The sequence below is a fragment of the Apus apus genome, chromosome 3 (genome assembly GCF_020740795.1).
Source record: "Apus apus isolate bApuApu2 chromosome 3, bApuApu2.pri.cur, whole genome shotgun sequence".
In the NCBI taxonomy this organism is placed as follows: Eukaryota; Metazoa; Chordata; class Aves; order Apodiformes; family Apodidae; genus Apus; species Apus apus.
In genome coordinates, this window is record NC_067284.1 from 67,048,580 (window position 1) to 67,065,853 (window position 17,274).

At 39.4% G+C, this 17,274-nt stretch overlaps 1 protein-coding gene across 1 annotated transcript in view; it reads right to left on the reverse strand.

Annotated features, from left to right (window-relative positions):
- Window positions 1-526: 526 nt before the first annotated feature.
- The window catches only part of PROX1 (prospero homeobox 1), a 50,249-nt gene continuing 33,501 nt past the window's right edge, over window positions 527-17,274 (reverse strand). The window contains exon 6 of the mRNA XM_051613638.1: window positions 527-6,381. Within this exon, the coding sequence (XP_051469598.1) occupies window positions 6,196-6,381 (186 nt within the window). The 3' untranslated portion in view covers window positions 527-6,195. The remainder of the gene's footprint in view (window positions 6,382-17,274) is intronic.

A 17,274-nucleotide genomic window follows, 5' to 3' on the forward strand; every position in this document is an offset into this window, starting at 1 on the left:
GATGGTAATGAGAAGAACAGAGAATGGTATCTGGACACTACCATTAACAAGGCCAAATTGATAACAGGAACAAACATGAACCCCATCAAAACAAGCATTATTCCAGATTCACTCAACTTGTGGAACTCCCTGTTGCGGACACCAGCAAGGCAGGTATATTCAAGAAATTATTAAACATCATCAAGAGAAGTAGTTTTTAGCTCGTGTTGGCTACATTTAATTTAAAGGGCTGTCTATGCCTCAGACATAAAATGTCACTTGCAAGGAGTTATTCCTTGTCTGATAGACTATTGCAAAATAACATTCATTATCTTAACCGGTGCTGGAGGTAGGACACCGGATTAGATAAATCATTATATCCATTTTGCAAGAGGGCTGGCAGTTTCATTAATAAATATTTCAAACTAAGGGGAAAAGAAAACCTTCAGAGGACTACAGGGTTAGGCACAGCCTGACCACAGCAGAGAGGTTCACCTCTAGATATGGGGCAACATAAACTTTTGGAAAGAAATATAAACAATGGCAATGAGCTTGTAATTTATATTTTATTTTGCACAAGCTTGCATATATACTGCACATACATTCAGTTTAGAGAAGATGGAAGGCACACAAGGCAATTGAACTACTGTATCCTTTAAGTGGTACAAAGCAAAAAGGTAAAAGTCTGGAGAGTATACAAAAGCTTTAAACACACAAAATAAAATCCACCCCCCCAAACATTTTTCCTGTGTTTATCTTAAATTTAGTAGCTGCCAAGCTAGAATTGTAACTTTTTTCAATCAATTGTCTACTGCACCTTTTTTTCCAAACGGACAGGGGAGTCTTATTGTTTTATCTTGTCATCAATTAATATTACAGTACATCCTTGGTAATACAAAATTGTACACCTTCATCAAATAAATTAGGATAAATTAAACCAATAAATTATGCAAAGTCTTCAGAACAATAGACAACAACAAAAAATCCACAGTTGAAATTGCCTCTAGCTAAAAAATAAAATAAAAAAATCAAAAATTGACTTTATCAGTTCAGTTATTGTACTATCTTCAAATTAAAGGGTTTTTATTACAAAAAAAAAGAGCTTAATAATGCTATTTACAACATATTGCTAAATAATATAAAGGCAGTGTTTTGTCACTTTTGTAACTATATACATATGAGTAATGGCTGGGACAATATCAGTTTAAACCTTAACCTTTGACTCTTCTGGGCAGCATTAAAACCAACCTAAAGAGGCTTTTTTTTTTTCTTCTTCTTCTTTTTTCTTTTTCTTTTTTTCCTTCTTTTTTAGTTTTTGACGCTTACACATTATATGGTAATGAGATGGTTATTGTGTTTGTCTAGTATCTCACTCGAGTGGTACAACTAATGCAGAAAGGATGGATTTTAGAGAAAAATATAAGTTCACTGTTTCTTCTAGATTTGTTTCTACATATCCCGGTATATTTGTGCATTCAGAAGGTGGCTGCTTCAGGAGAGGTGACTGTGGCTCAGATGAAAAGACTACATAAAGTCATAGTGCCACCACCTTTCATACACTAAAAAGGATATTCCTAAGAAGATACAAAGGTTAAATACCAGTTTTCATCCCAGCTCTAAATATGAGCATTTTTAGCTTCAGTTTATAGATGGTTTACAACCAACAGTTCTACAGAAAACAAAATTGCATTTCCTTCAACAGAACATTTAAGTGCAATACAGTAACTGCTTACTCATATAAACCAGTTACATTCCTTAAGGGGAGCTTTTTGAAAACAATGCGTATTGGAATTTTCAAACACATAGTTGGGACCAGAAGGAAACATTTGCACTATTAACACCAATGATTGCTATATAATACACATGGCAAATATAGTTTTTGCTTTTACTTCTCATGTACAGTGCTCATTTTGGGGGTTTTGTAAACCACTTTCCATTTTTTTATATATATATATCTTTCTGTATATATATATATATGTATATTCTTTCAATGCTGCTGGTGAAAATCCTATCTTTAAAGCCACAAAATCTTCACCTTTATTTCTTAATTAATATTAACCTGTGGAAAAAAACATTTTTCTATTAACTGACTTCATATACATAGAAAAAAAAATTCTGCAATTTTACAGAAACTGTATTACCCATTCCCTTGACATATGATGAAAGAGACTTAACTTTTTAAAAGTAGAGAGCTGGATTTTCAAGAATGCTTTCAACTATCTATACAGTTACTGTAGTGTTTCTTATAAATTCAACAGATGTTTTCAGAATGTAGTTATTAAAATCTTATGTCTTTATGCAAGAACAGCCATAAGGTTGAATATTTACATTGCTTTATAAAAGTTCCCCTCGATTTTAAATGTTCACCCACATACCTGGTACAGTAACAAAGATTCTGCAAACTTAAAACACTTTAATTAAATAATACTCAGAGGCACAAAGCAAACCTCAGGAATACATGGGTGAACACTTTCTTAAATAATTACTACATTCTAACATCTTCCACGTGTTTACCATTAAATGTGAAACGTTTCCATTAAACGACCAGAGATACAGTAAGAATTAAATGTTTTGTAGTTTCAAATAGAACATTCTTCTCACAAAACATAACAAATGTCTAAAATAGGTTCTTAATCTAGATAGGAAAAAGGTAAGCTTTTCACTTCATACGCATATTTTGTGTGTGTGTGTGTTTCTGTGTATATATATATACATATACCCACACATTTTGCCTTTGTGTGTGTGACTCCATATGTATATGTATATGCACATGTCACGTATGAAATATTGCTTCTATACTACTTTTCATCAGGCTAAGAAAACACAAGATTTGCACCACAGTTACAAAAAATTGGCTTCTACAAGAATTTTCAAAACTTGAATGCTGCTCAAACAATTGAGAAAAAATAATTTGCGTTATCAAACTGTTCTAAAAATTCTCTTCTTCAAAAACGTATTCTCCTGCTTTTTTTTTTTATTTTATTTTTAAAAAGACACAAAATATGCATAGCTATCAACGTTATGTCAAACAGCTGGAAAAAAAGAAAATAAAATCAGTGTTTATTGCAGCTGTAGTAATTGAAAAATAAAGGTTAAAAGATGAAAATTGTAAGCCACAGAAGGCACAAGAACAATTGTACTTGTGGGGGAAAAACTGGTATTTTGAAGGATTTTTTTTATCCTTCCGCTGGTGCATTTAAGGTCTAGGCACAGACTATAACCTCAAGTTTATATGCAGAAATAAATCTGAATTAGCAGTCAATGAATGGCAACATGGGGTTTCTACACGGATTTTTAAATTCTTTCCCTATGTAAACTTTTCATTACAATAAAAATAGCCTCCTGCCTTTTAGCCATTTTTAGTGAAATAGTCTTGAGATCAATTGAAAGAAACCACTTTCTACGTAAAATTTAGTAGGAGCTATACCAGGTATTTAAAATTTTAGGTGTATTGGGAGGCACAAAGGCAATATGGCTATAAAATGCAGAAAAATCACACCACTGAAATTATCAAATTGTTGTTTATCCCTTGTTCAGATGAAGGAGTTTTTTTTAATTTTGTTTTTAAGATGAAAGATCTACTCTTAATTCCTATGCCTCATTTACTATTGAGATTATGCTACTTATAAATAAATAAATAAATGCAAATAAATGCAACAACATCAAGTGTTGAGTACACAATTTCACTTCTTTAGATTATGTGAATCACATTGCAGCCAAATAATAATAATATTAATAATATAATAATAATAAAAACATAATAAAAGTAACGGTAAAATCACAGATTGAGATGGTAGCTAGTAGTATGTCCACATAGTATGACTAAAGTATGGCTTTGCTTTCTTATGTCCAAGGTGACAATGCAGTGTCATATTTTGTATCTGATGGTATGCCAATGATGAATTTACTGTATTAAAACTTGAGCATTTTATGCCACTTCTTCCCATACATCAAAAAAAGTGCATGAACACAATTTTAATCCTTTCTTTCTGAGAATTCATTGGAATTGCTTCTATATGAACTGTAATGTTTACCAAATCATGCACTCAATAAAAAATAAATAAAAAAAAAAGGAGGGGGGGAAAACCAAACAAAACCCAACAAAATAAAATGGAAGTAAAGAAAGAAAAAGACAAATCCTTTCTACTGTATGGATACATACAATACTAGGTACTCTCAGGGAGTCTAAAATCAAGATTTGTTTTGCCTTTAATGCATAGTGAAAATGTTGGCACTTCATCCCATGCTATTGTCTGCATTGCCTATACTCCACAGATACTGCCAGTGCTTGAAAAGAATGACAGGGAATCGTAGGATTGTGCTGTTTAATTTGAAGTCAGCAGGTTTTTAAGGCTTTCTGCTAACAATAATTGCTTTCATACATTTCTGTCTATCAGCAGTATTTGTAAATGAAGTGAAATTGCAATGATCAGGTCAGCTCTTTAGTCACATGGATAAACTTTCACTCTCCAAAGTCAAAATGTAATTTTAAAATAAAGAAATAAGACACCAATATCCTTGATGGTCTAAATATAATTCGCAGCTAATTAGGAACTTCCTCTAGATTCAAACTGAATTATGTAGAGGAAAACACTATTGATGATAACAATAAATTCTTACTGCATCCGTACAAAAGACGACAGAAAAAATGACAAATACAGAGTGCCACAGAATATTCAACCTTCCCCCATGCTTCTGGAGATGATACCTTTCTTAAAATGTGAGAAAAGGAGAGCCACTGAGGAAAGCACGAGAACTAGCAGCTAGCTTTCTTTCCATCTGCTGACATATCACAGTTCAGCACTCAGGTGAACCCAGATCCGTCATGGACTTTACACCGTAGCTCAGATTTTGGTCAAGACTAGCTCCAGCTTCAGAGGACAAGTGCAGCGCACTGCGCAAATAGACTTATTTTTTGAAAGCTGCACTTACTGTAATTCTAAAAATCCAATTTGGCTATCTGAACCTTGCATAGCCAGGAGGACACTGCAATTGTTTTGTATGCGCTTGATTAGATTTTTATGAAAATGCATTTTTTAATCTTCTGATTAGGAAAAGACTAATTATATTTTACAGCTACAAACAAGTTGGTTTCGCTTTTTTACTTTGCCTCAGCACTGTGAGGTGAAGATACTTTCTTCTATTACATCTAAAATATTTCAAAAAGTGCTTTTCAGGACAGATGTAGAATAACAGACAGAAAATTTTGTATACTGGAAAGGGGATTTTTGGGGGCGGAATTGATTAAGAAAAGAATAAATTTAGGAACTAATGACAGTCAGAAAACTTTATATACTGGAAAGGGGATTTTGGGGGGCAGAATCGACTAAGAAAAGAATAAATTTAAGAACTAACGCCATTTAAAATAAGATGGAGACATGGCAATATAGGACACTGAAGGTTTCATTTTTACTCTATGGAGAGTGAAATGCTTCCGCTTTAATAAGCTGACCATATTCCTAAATTAGTAGGGTTGATACAATATTGTGCATGAATTACTGGCCTCACCCTGCAAGAATGGTATTTGATTTGTGCAAACATCCTTTGCTGAGATTTAGAGAAGCAACAACCTGGCGTGTTGATTACTGGGGCAGGGTATTTATCATTTCTGTAAGGGAAGTATGAAGAACAGGGTTTGCTTTTTTGGGGTATCACTTCTTGGAGTGAGTACCTAAAATAGATGTTGTAGTTTTTTGAAGTATGAAAAAAAAAATCTAGTTATTGGTTAAAAAGTATATATAAAAAAAAACATAACAAAACCTCGAAGCTTATGAAGTGACTCCACAGAGTTCAGACCTTTAGCAGTATAAACATAATATAAACCTCATTGTCTGTAGTATTGTGCCATGACAGTCTCACTAAGACAAAATGCCACTTTGCAGCAAGCAATAAATCTGACAAAGCATTTTTAAACATAATGCCCTAACTTGCTAAGACAGGCTTTTACACGCTTCCAAACTCTTCTCCCTGAAAATTAACCCAGTTGATTCTGCAAATGTTAAGGGTCTCGGGCAAAAGTAAACCGAAGGCTGAAGTAAAATCACCATCCCCTTGGAACTGAATGAAAACTTAAATCCAGGAGGGATCACAGTCTAATTTCATATACATATATATATGTGATACACATATATATGAAATTAAAATAGAGACACACGTGACTTGGGTATCAGAAGGGGACTGCTACTTTCATACATTCATAAATAGTTGCTGAACTCTCTACTCATGAAGAAGCTCTTGTAGGCAGTTTGGGGATTTGAAAATCTCAGGGACCTCACTGTCCAGCTTACAGATGACCTTGTATATGGCCTTCTTCCAGGAAGGATCAACATCTTTGCCTGCGATAATGGCATTGAAAAACTCCCGTAACGTGATCTGAGCCACTTCCAGGAATCTCTCTGGAACCTGCTGATACAAGGAGACAATGGCATTAATACAGTTTTCAATTTCAAGTCTCTGGTTCTTCAAAGGAAACTGAGCTAAGTTCTTTCTTTCAGAAAGGGGCTTACATAGCACCTGCATTTTCTAAATGTGGCAGCCTTCTATTCTCTTATGCAAAGCTGTTATATATAGTACTATAGCAATAACTTTTATAACATGTGTTAGAGATCTTTGTAAAGTACTGACAGAATGTAGGTAACAAAATGTTACTGTCTGAGTTCGGACAGTGGGGGATTTGTAGGATATAATTAGCAGGGGGAGAACAAACAATTTTCTTTAAGGAGAAAAATCTTCGCTTCATCTACTACCCATGCATTTATGGCTATGTTCTCCTCTTTGTGTGGAAACTAATACAAAAGTTACACTCACAAAGAAAGCCCTCAGTACCTCTGTGCTTAACTTGGGTCACAACCTGTGCTGAAAGCTATCAAAGGAACAGGGTATCTCTGAATCACAGAATCACAGAATGTTAGGGGTTGGAAGAGACTGCTGAAGATCATTGAGTCCAAGCCCCCTCCCAGAGCAGGTCCAAAACTAGGGCAGGTCACTCAGGCCTCCAGACAGGTCTTGAAAGTCTCCAGAGAAGGAGACTCCACAACCTCTCTGGGGAGCACGTTCCAGTGCTCTGTAACCCTCACAGTAAAGAAGTTCTTCCTCATTTTGAGGTAGAACTTCCTATGCTCGAGTTTGACTCCATTGCCCCTCATCCTAATTAATGTTTTCCATAGTTTAAGAACAAGCAAGCAAGCAAGCAAACCTTCAGCAAATGGCTTGCCTCTGTGGCTGCTGTGCACAAGACTCCCATAAGATGGCTATTGTGGGAGACATGATGGTTCTCCCTTCTTTTTCAGAAGCCTACAAATAAAACTCCAACCTCTTCAATGGGATGCATTGTGTTCCAAGTGGCTACTGAGCTGGGATGTGTCAAACTCATCTGGGTTTTCTAAATGTCACTGTCACTTCATGGTGACAATGGTGAGCTAGCAGGGACATGCCACTCTCAGAAGCCCTTGAACAACAGGGAAAAGTTAAAAAACACAGTTACCTCCAAACTTTGGTAATTCATCCTAAACAGTTGTTGCAGGCACCAGCACCAGTGCCACCTTCTTACCCTCTGCCTTAATGATTCAAAAACAATCACTATAATGAATCATAGGTCAGTTGCAAGGTTGAGATCATCTCCATAAAGGTATTATTTTCCATTTTTATTACGGAAATATGGCTTCACAGCTCTAGAACTGCTAATACAGCCGGCCAGTAGCCAGTATGCTTATAATTGCAAGTATTCCCTCACTGCTATTCTTTGCCCACTCTGGCAAGAGTTCTCCAATCTGCAACAGGGGTCACTTCAACTATTCCTGTGACCAATAGACTCCTGGGCAGATCTCACTTATTTACTGAATTTCTAGATCAAGGCCAGCACCTTTTCCTCTACTTAAGATGAAACTTAACTTTTGTTCTTCTCCCTTTAGAAGCCACTTTCAGGAAACTTGTCTGGAAATGTGCGCGTTTAACCTTGGCACGGTGGAGCTCTGGAGCCTCACTCCATGATGGCAACTGGGGAAATACTAACAGTTTGCTAACCACGTTTTGCCATCAGGTAAGCATAAGATCAGCCCCTCCTGACACCAACTGACACACTCTGTTTCCAGAAGTCCTGCAGCCTGCAGAAGTCCTCTATCTACCTTCAAGAGTGAAATCCAGACCTCACATACTTTTCTCTGCTCCCAAAATACAGACTGCCTTCTGTGGAAATTTTTCATCCAACACTTTTCGGTTCAGGCAGTTCAAACAACTACTCATACGCTGTTGATCACCCTTGGTTTTACTGGGCGCTAATCAAGGGGAAGAAGTTGTTGACTACCTGATACTATAAGGCAAGAAATGTAGTAGATAACCAACTTCTTGGTGTGCACACTGATGTTAGATCATTAGGGAAAAAACTGTTGTTTTTTGCCTTTGTGCTTGGGTAAAAAGAGTTCACACTTTTCAGCTTTTGTGTCCACTCCAGAGAACCAACATTAGATGCCTTTCTTTGCTTCCAAGTCACTGGAGATGGGAGGGAAGCAATTACAAGCACCTACAACAGAAGCATAAAGTCCAAATGCAAAAAGTCCTACCTCTCCTTAGATGGTTACTCCCATAGCAATCGTAAGCATACAAATAACAACTTAAGTTTTAAGTTGAACTTTTCAGTTCAGTTTCTACTGTTGCATGTTAAAGTTTTCAAGATAGGGAATGCTGCTTTTCCACAGAGTAGGCAGTGTGAAATCCTTGACCCAAAAGCTTCCAGGCTTCTCACCCCTCTTGTAGGCTAGAAATTAGCTTTTAAGATCTGACTTCATTGTACCTGAATCACATCTGCAGGGATGGGGCCCTTTGAACCTGGTACAACAGGCTGCAGATAGCAGCTCACAAACATAACAGTGAATGGAGCGCCACAGGGGCTTTGAAGAGACCTCCTCATAATGCTGAGCTCCAAAAGATTTCTCCTACTCTGCTGGCATTAGAGTTGTTCATAGCTCTTTCCTTTTGGGATGCTATTAACAATTTTTCATGTCAGACTGGATTACAAACGTTATTTTGCATGTTGTAATGTGAATAGCACTGTGATTAATTCCCACAGGATAGTACGTCAGCCAATAATTTTCCTTTCTAGGAAGAGTAACCGCAAAGTATTGTGCTGGCTTTTTTTAAAAAAAATGAACAAAATACTAGTGAAGTCCAGAGCCTGAAAAGAAATATTTAAATGGATGGGTAGTTAGATTTTTCACTGGGCAATAATCAGTCAGCCATGTTAATTATGTGTCTGGGGGTAGCATTTCCCTGACCCTCAGTGATGGCGACCTATTCAGCGCATCTTTACACCTAAATGACTGAACATCTCTGAAGTAGGAACATCTGCAGAAAATGCTTCAGTGACAAATAAACTCCATCTACATTGCTTTTAATAGAACCAATAATCCCTAGTATGAACCCAGGGCATTTTCTTAGCATCAGGTGGCAGCAGTCAATCAAAGAATCCTCCACCGGGAGGAAAGACAATGAGGTCTGTAAAGGGGGAGGATAGGTGGGTTTCAGGCTGAAGCCTCCACGTCAGACTGATTTAGAAGGAAATCACACTTTGCTACACACTTTGCCAATATAACTTAGCTCCACTGCCAAGGAAGAAGTCGCAGGCCAAATTCAGGGCTAGTGTAAATCAGCAGGTCTCTACCAGCCTCAGTGCGCTTATGCTGCTTTACATCTGGTAAACATCCATCCCGGACCTCCTAACACCCTCCAATGGCCACCACAGTGCCTGTTCTCAAGCCTTAGCCACTTTAGCACATCCCCATCATCTATGAAAACTGGGAGGGAATTAAAACTCTCATCTGCTCTTGTCTATTTATGCTGTTTTAACTACTGGCATTTTCCTTGGCTTGAACAACAAACCTGAACTATTTCACTCCTGGGTTTGCATATGCAACTACCATGCTGAACCATTTGGATTAGCACTGTGGGGGAGTGCTTTGTTAAAAATACTCAGCACAAACTATTTCTATGTGAGTAAAACTATAGTTCAAATGGCTTAAAAGTTGAAGCCAAGTCAGATCTAACTCACTCTTCTTTCATACAGAAGCACACACAGTTGCAAAGGCAATATGCTTTAAAAATACTTGTTGAATTTCTTTTGATGGAAAACATTACCAAAAAGGCAGCAGTGACTGGTAAGGTGAGGGAAGATCCTCAGCAGGTCTAAGTCAGCATTGCCTGAGGAAAATCAGTGAAGCAAGACTGATTTTAAGCCAACAAAGAGGATCACGCTTCCCTTTCTGATGGCATGCATGGACTTTAAAAATCAGTGTTGGGAAGGAGGGTATGCTAGATGTATCTCAAGTTGGTGGCTGATCAGTGGTCCTTCACTATTTTTCTCATTATTGGGTTGTCTTGTGTCTTGTATCTTTTATTAGTTAATTCATTTATTTTTGGGGTTGTGCAGCAAAGACTTTCTCCCTTCCCTCCCATTCCCCTCATCTCCTCCCCTCCCCAAGCCCTCCTCCTCCTCCTCTTCCCAGTTGCTTTACCTTCAAGGATGATTTGTTTTATTAAACTGACTGTCCCCAGCCTCTGCAGTACATAATAAAAGCCTGACATAGCAGCCTGCCTGCCTTCTGTGTCCTGCAGATACTCATCATAAGTGTCAGGACATACCAAGGTTAGCGGTCACTGGAAGTGCGCTCACTGGCTCAAGCCTTGCCAAACATGCTTGGCAGCTGAATGAATGTCACAGAGAATAGAAGGGGAATTACAAAGGTTAGAAAGAAGACAGCCTTTCTCTCTCTCTTTTTTTTTTTTTTTTTTTTCTGGAGATATATAAGCTGATTTTTCACACTTCTGAAATAAACATCAGCTCATTCACAGTCCCTTTCCAGCACTTAAATCTCTCCCATTGTCAAGCAAACCTTTAATTTCTACCCAAGCCTTATTTCTTCATTAGCAAAATAAGATGCTTAATTCTCTCTTAATAGAAAAGGGGAAAACCACCAAAACCAAATTACAAAACAAGCCACTGGTCTGCTCAAAGATTTATATGTGTATTTCATGTCGTTAATCCTATTAATGGTGGGCTTCTTCACAGTTAATCTTTTAAACTTTCAAAAATTCTTGCTCAAGTGGTAAATCTAGATGATAGAAAAAGCAATACAGATGTAAGGAACACAGAATTGTGAAAGTCAAGTTAAAACTGATATTCCAGAGAATTGTGTTTTGGTTTTTTACTATAAAAGGGCAATAAAATGCTGACTGTAAGAAGACAATGTCAAGGAGAAAAGGGTATTGGTATTTTGGATACTCTTGACTGCTCGCCTTGGAGAGAGAGTTATTCTTGTCACAAACCCTTTTGTCTGCATCTGCTGACTGCTTGCCTGTAGCCAGCAGCATACTTTAACTGTTTTGTCACCTCCTAACATCACATGCATCAGCTGTTGTGCTTTTGTTACGGGTATTGTAGAGCTAATCCACTGTGGCTGTTCTACTGTGCAGTAAATAAAACAGAAACTGCTTCTCAGACAATTCTGCATGAATATTTCAGACGGCTTTTACAACTCTGATTCACAAAATAAAATACACACCCCCCCTCCCCAAACTAGACTCAGATGCCTCAAAGCTAATTGCATGCAATGACTTCAGGCATCAGAAAAAAAAACTGTTTTAGTTGGATAAATGAATAGCAGACCTTTCTAAAGTTATTCTTTGAAAATAATAAGCATAATCCCTGCCTTGAAATTTTACCTGCACATAATTTTTTTCTGTAGCACACTTCGGTTTTTGGCAGCAGCAATTTTGAAATATTTTGTGCCAACAAAATGCTTAAAACATCTCTGACATATTTTTCTTCCATAAGTGCACAAGTCTGAGAAGTTTAGTTTATTTTTATTTGAGTGTCAAGTCTTTTTTAACCATAAAAGTAATTTCACAAAGTTCCCAACTTCTCCCTTAAACTTTCCTAGAACAGGGAATAAAATATTTACTTGGCAGTTCATTTTCTGTAGCTGATTGCTAAACTGTCCTTAATCAGGGTGGCTTTTAGCATGATTCACAGGGGCAATGGTAGCAAAGCCCAGCATGAAGCCTGAAGCAGAAAAGATACCCCAGGAAAGGAGACAAACAGGTGAAGTACTTTACCGAGCATTCATTCACCCTTGTGCACACATGATTCCTCTAAACAAACTCTCCTATCCCTGCTGTTTGTTAAGTAAATATTGATCAAGGAGAGACATATCTCCTGACAGCAGTAGCACAAGCTGGGGGACTTGTACTGCAGACAGAGTGGACTTAAATGGATAAACTCAGATGCTTAGGAAGACCACACAGAGATTACTAGATAAAAAGGAAAGACAGAGAGTTGGCTTTTCCCCTCTGTGGGGGGCTGGGAATTAGTTATATGGAACCTCCACAATACAAAGTCATCTGCTCCCAGACACAGTCTTATAAAGCAAGATGCCTGCGTCTTAGGTGCCAAAATGACTTCATATTTTTATCTCATGCCAGCTGATGCATTAATATTGCATGCAATAAATATGGAGTTTAAGTCCCTCTCCTTGAGCTCATGTGGGAGGCTACCAAGGGGCAGCTCCTCAGTGATGCAGATTCACACCGCTCCATTGGTTTCAACAGAGAGTTTACACTCACTGTGTATTGTCCACCTCTGGTTGTGTGGGGCTGGGCCATGCATTTTCCTCAGGAGCACTTCTTACCAACTCATACCCCAGCTGAGCAGTTCACTCTGATGCTTGTGGGATAAGGCTCATACCACCTTACACAAGAGTGCCCAGTTTAGGCTGTTGTGTCAGTTCTCATAAGCAAACAGTGAAGATTTATCGGACTGATGTGTCCAATGGTAGTATAGCTGCAGAAAGCAATAGCAAAATTGTCAAATAATTAGTGGCTGTGATTTCTTGTAAAGGGTGTTAGTGAACTGCCAAAATTTGGGTGGACGTTAGAAGTAATGCAAGGGCTTCTTGGAGCAAATTTTTAATCACTCCTAAGAGATCAGATCAAAAGCCTCCAAACCATGCGCAAAGCAACCACAAAAGCTATTCACCTTGTCTCGTGGGGCAGAGGGAGGGGATTAGACATTGAATTTCAGCATGGGGTGCCATGTTTAGAAGTACCAAGATCAACGCAACCATTCTAATATTGTAACAGCATCAGACAACTGCTTGGCTGTAGTGCGCAAATCTGAAGATCCTTCAGACAGGGACAGCTGGGCTAAGCTCGAAACCTTTTCTCATATGATGTCTAATCTGTGTTAAACTTCAGCTCCATTTATACGATTAGGCTGGCCAGAGTGTATCTACAGACTTTGCCTGTGGTATTGTGCTGGAGTCTGATAGTGTGTTGTATTACTAATGTTCCAAGAGTAAACATACTTGTAGGAAACAGCTATAGTTCAAGGCTGTACTTTAAAAAAAAAATAGATGTTTCATCAGTCTTAGTAAAGGAACAAACGGCAATAACATTCTGTATCATATTTTACAAAGCTTCAAAAGAACAATGTCCCGTTGAGTGAAATTCAGTAGCATTCTGTAAACATTAATTTAAGGAAATCAATAGGCTCTGTGAGCTAAAGCCATATTGCAAGATAAACTGGCTGGAGTGCTACTTTGTCAAACAGATTTTAGTTTTCTCGGCTAGATAAAGACGGTTTCAAAATGGGGCAACGTGTTGCAACCAAGGTTTGAAAACTATGTGGCCTTCAAACAGTCTGCTTGTTCCTACTACAAAGCTGGATAAACATACTTTAAAAATGATAAGATTGGGCCAGGATTGATTTTACTTTCAAATTTTATATAAAGTAGAATTCTTGGTGTGTATTTGGATTTTTTTCATTCTAATTATAAGCAGAAATAAACAAGTCTAGCACAGACAGCTCAAGATGTCTGGCTGCCAGCAGAGGGTAAATTATCTGGAGGTGGCTTCTTTTTTTTTTCTTTTTTTTTTCTTTTTTTTTTTTTTTTTTCCCAATTGCAGGACTTTTCTGGACTTAGAAAAAATCTTTATTCATGTTGACCTGGTGGGTAACAAGTCGCCTTGCCAAACAGGAAAGCCAAAATCTCTAGTGGACTTCGGATCAGAGGTCTTCAGCTGGTGAAGGCTGCCCAAATTGCAGAGCACAAGGTCGTGGTAATGGGAGGTAAACAGGTTGGACGGAGTGAGAGGGGCAAGGCTAGATCATTCTTCTAGTTGGATGATCTAGGCAGTGGCTACAGAGAGAGACTCCACAGGGAGCCTCTTAATCCAATGATAAGGCTTAAATTAGGCAAGTGATGGAGAATGTCTCCAGGGTGATGAGGGAGTCCACTAGTGGAGGAGCAGTCTCACCATGGGTACCTCCAGGACAGACAGTTTTAATGTGTATGCACAGTGGTCTGCACCGCACAGGTACAGCAACAGCAGAAGAGATTCAGGTGAAATATTTCTGCTGAGAAAACCTCATGCAAAGCATGACCCAGATGTGCACAGGCACGTCCTGCCCCCAAAGTCAGAGTAAGGTGAGCCTTGGGGGTGCAATGCAACCTTCTCACAGGAGATGCTTGAGAAACTCCATGTGCATCTTCAACATGTAGCCTCAAGCCCTTTCCTCACATGAGGAAGATTCAGGCCTGTGGGCTTTTGGGGCAAGATGGCACCTAAGTGTCTATTCCCATAATGACAGCCTGTCATGCAGGAACCCTTCTGAGGACAAGCCCTACCTGGTCCCTCCCTACCCATAAGACACTGCATACCAGCAACGCTGGGGTCAAACCAGCAGTATTGCACCAAGGCATCATACTGCTTCTGAGACCACTTCTCTGTGGCCTTGTGGGGACACTGGGACCAGCCCCTTCCCTGCCTGCATCCCACCTAGCCAGGGACCCCCCTGCTTTAACAAAGAGTTACAGGGCAGCCTACCTATCCACCGGGCTCACCGCAAATTAGGGATCTGTGCAGTTTGCAGGCACAGACGTGCTGGCCTTTCACAGGATGATGCCACCCTCAGTGGCACTGCCCTACCCTCGGTGTTCTTGCACCTGCAAGGGCAGCACCTGCAATACTTTGCTGGTGTCCAAGCTCCTGCCATGTTTATGCATTTTGTCACCTCCCCTCCTGCACAGGCTCTTTTCTCTGAGCGCAACGAGCTGCTGCGTGGGACCATGGTAGCGCTGTGAGTTGGTGTGGCAGCATATCAAGCAGGAGGCTTTGGCTTCTGCACAGAAATTGGAGGCAGGTTTTGGAGAAAGTTGCTACACTTTTTGGCGTGAAAGCCATGGCAGCATATGGCCCAATGTTCTCAGTTTAAGTCTGACACTTAACATTATTTAACAGTTTCTGTGTTAGGTGCTTTATAAGGTAAAGGAAATTAACAATTTTCAGTTAATTAGATCACTCAATTGGCTGAACATCCTGGACACCTCTTAGAAAAAAACAGGTTGGCTCAGGCGATGGAAAGGCTAATGCTTCTTCCATTATCACTTATGAGGAGAGGGAAATAGTTGGAAAGGATGCTTTTATTTTAAAAACACAAATTAAAATACCTCAACTATTGGACACTCCAGTAAACACACCTTTCTCCCAACCACCACCTTTCTAGAAAGCAGGGCATCAATTTGCCTGCCACTATGTGTGCCCCAATTCCCCAGGCCACAGCAGCAGCTCTCTGGTGCCACCACGGTCTGCATTTATTGCCTTCAAGTTTCCTTTCACAGCTCCTGCTGCACAATCTGTTCAGAAACAGATTTTTTTTTTTTGAAAGAGAAGAAGATGGACAAGAAACTGGGTGGCCATTCAGGATCGTCTACTCTCTCACTGCGGCACACAAAGAGAAGCCCACTCTTTTGGGAGAGCAGTAACAACACAACACTGAGCCTGACTTCTGGGAAGGGAAAAGCATTAGCCCAAGTCTAGCTCAAAAGAGAAAAATTAGGAAAACAACAGAGGTTTCTTATTGCATTTACTGTTACAATGTAGCTTTTTTACTCCTGTATAAAGCTGGAAAACACATGCCCCTCAAATGACTTAAGACTGCATTTTAAAAGTGTTTGTTTGAAATGAAGCTGAGATCCCTTGAGTAGAGTTTGAGGCACTAGTAATCTACTGCTGGCTTACTGTTATCTCCTCTGCCAAGCTCACAAAGAGGAGAGAGAATGGGCATGGCTCTTACAAGGAAAAAAAACGACAGTGAGGCTGCTGAGATGTCTGATAATACCAGGGAAGTGAAAGTGGTAGTGCAGTGAAAATGGATACTGTGTGATACATTAGATTTAATCACTTGCATTTCAATTAAGCTTTTCCACAAATAAAGATTGGGAAGTACTCGGCAGGCTCCCTGTGGGGTTGGAGCGCCAAGCGCCGTTGGTGCAGCGTGCCCCGGCTGGAGGCGCACAACAGCGCTTCCTCTGCTTGCTCAGGCTGAAACCCCACTTCTGCCTCCCAGGGTCCTCCCTCTGAGGACTAAGCTTCTGATTTCACAGTACGCAAGAGGCATCCCACACACATCAGCACCCCTGGATCTCTGTCTTGAGACTGCTGTGCCCATGGTTCAGAGGATAAGCCTATCCATCATGGAAACACAGCAACTCTCTTGAGCAAACACAACAGCCTCAACATGCTGGTTTTAAAGCACAAAAGTTGGTAAGACTTGTGAATAGAGTGAGATGAAACAGATTAAGACTTTCCATTTATAATTTATTCAGACTTTTGGAAATTAATTTCTCCCTTTTCCCCATCCTCAAAAAAATCATCGGTAGGGTTTTACTGGGGAGACGATAATAAAATTTCCTTTTCTGCCTTAGTGGTGAATTAGAATTGCATGAGATGTAAAGGTTTCTAATGGAAACTCTGATTGCCCTTAACTTACTGCATTGCCAATGACACTGCTGCAGAATGGAAAAATCACTAAGGCTCCTACGGCTTACAACAGTTAGGGGTTTAGTGTGTGCTGGGAAATGTAAGGAAGAATCACAGGAGGGGTTACTGTCACACGCAAGAAACTGTATCTTACAAAAACTGGAAGAGAAATAAAACTCTCACACACACAAGCAGCCTAACTTTAACTCAGTCCCATTGTGGTGAAATGCAATCTGCTACCCGAGGCTGCCTACAATGCCAAGTGGCATAATACGTACCCCGCAGCCAAATTCTGGCAGGTACCGCATGCAAGCTCCCACAAAAAACCTGTCCTGAAAAGTGAGTACAGGGATGACCACTCAAATCTGGCTCTGCTGCAGGAACAGCAGAGAGGTTCTTGCATACTCTCCTGGACACATCAGACAGATGGGAATGTGATGTGTTACTCAGAAGGACCAGGAGGCACAGCCCAGACTGTGATGAGCA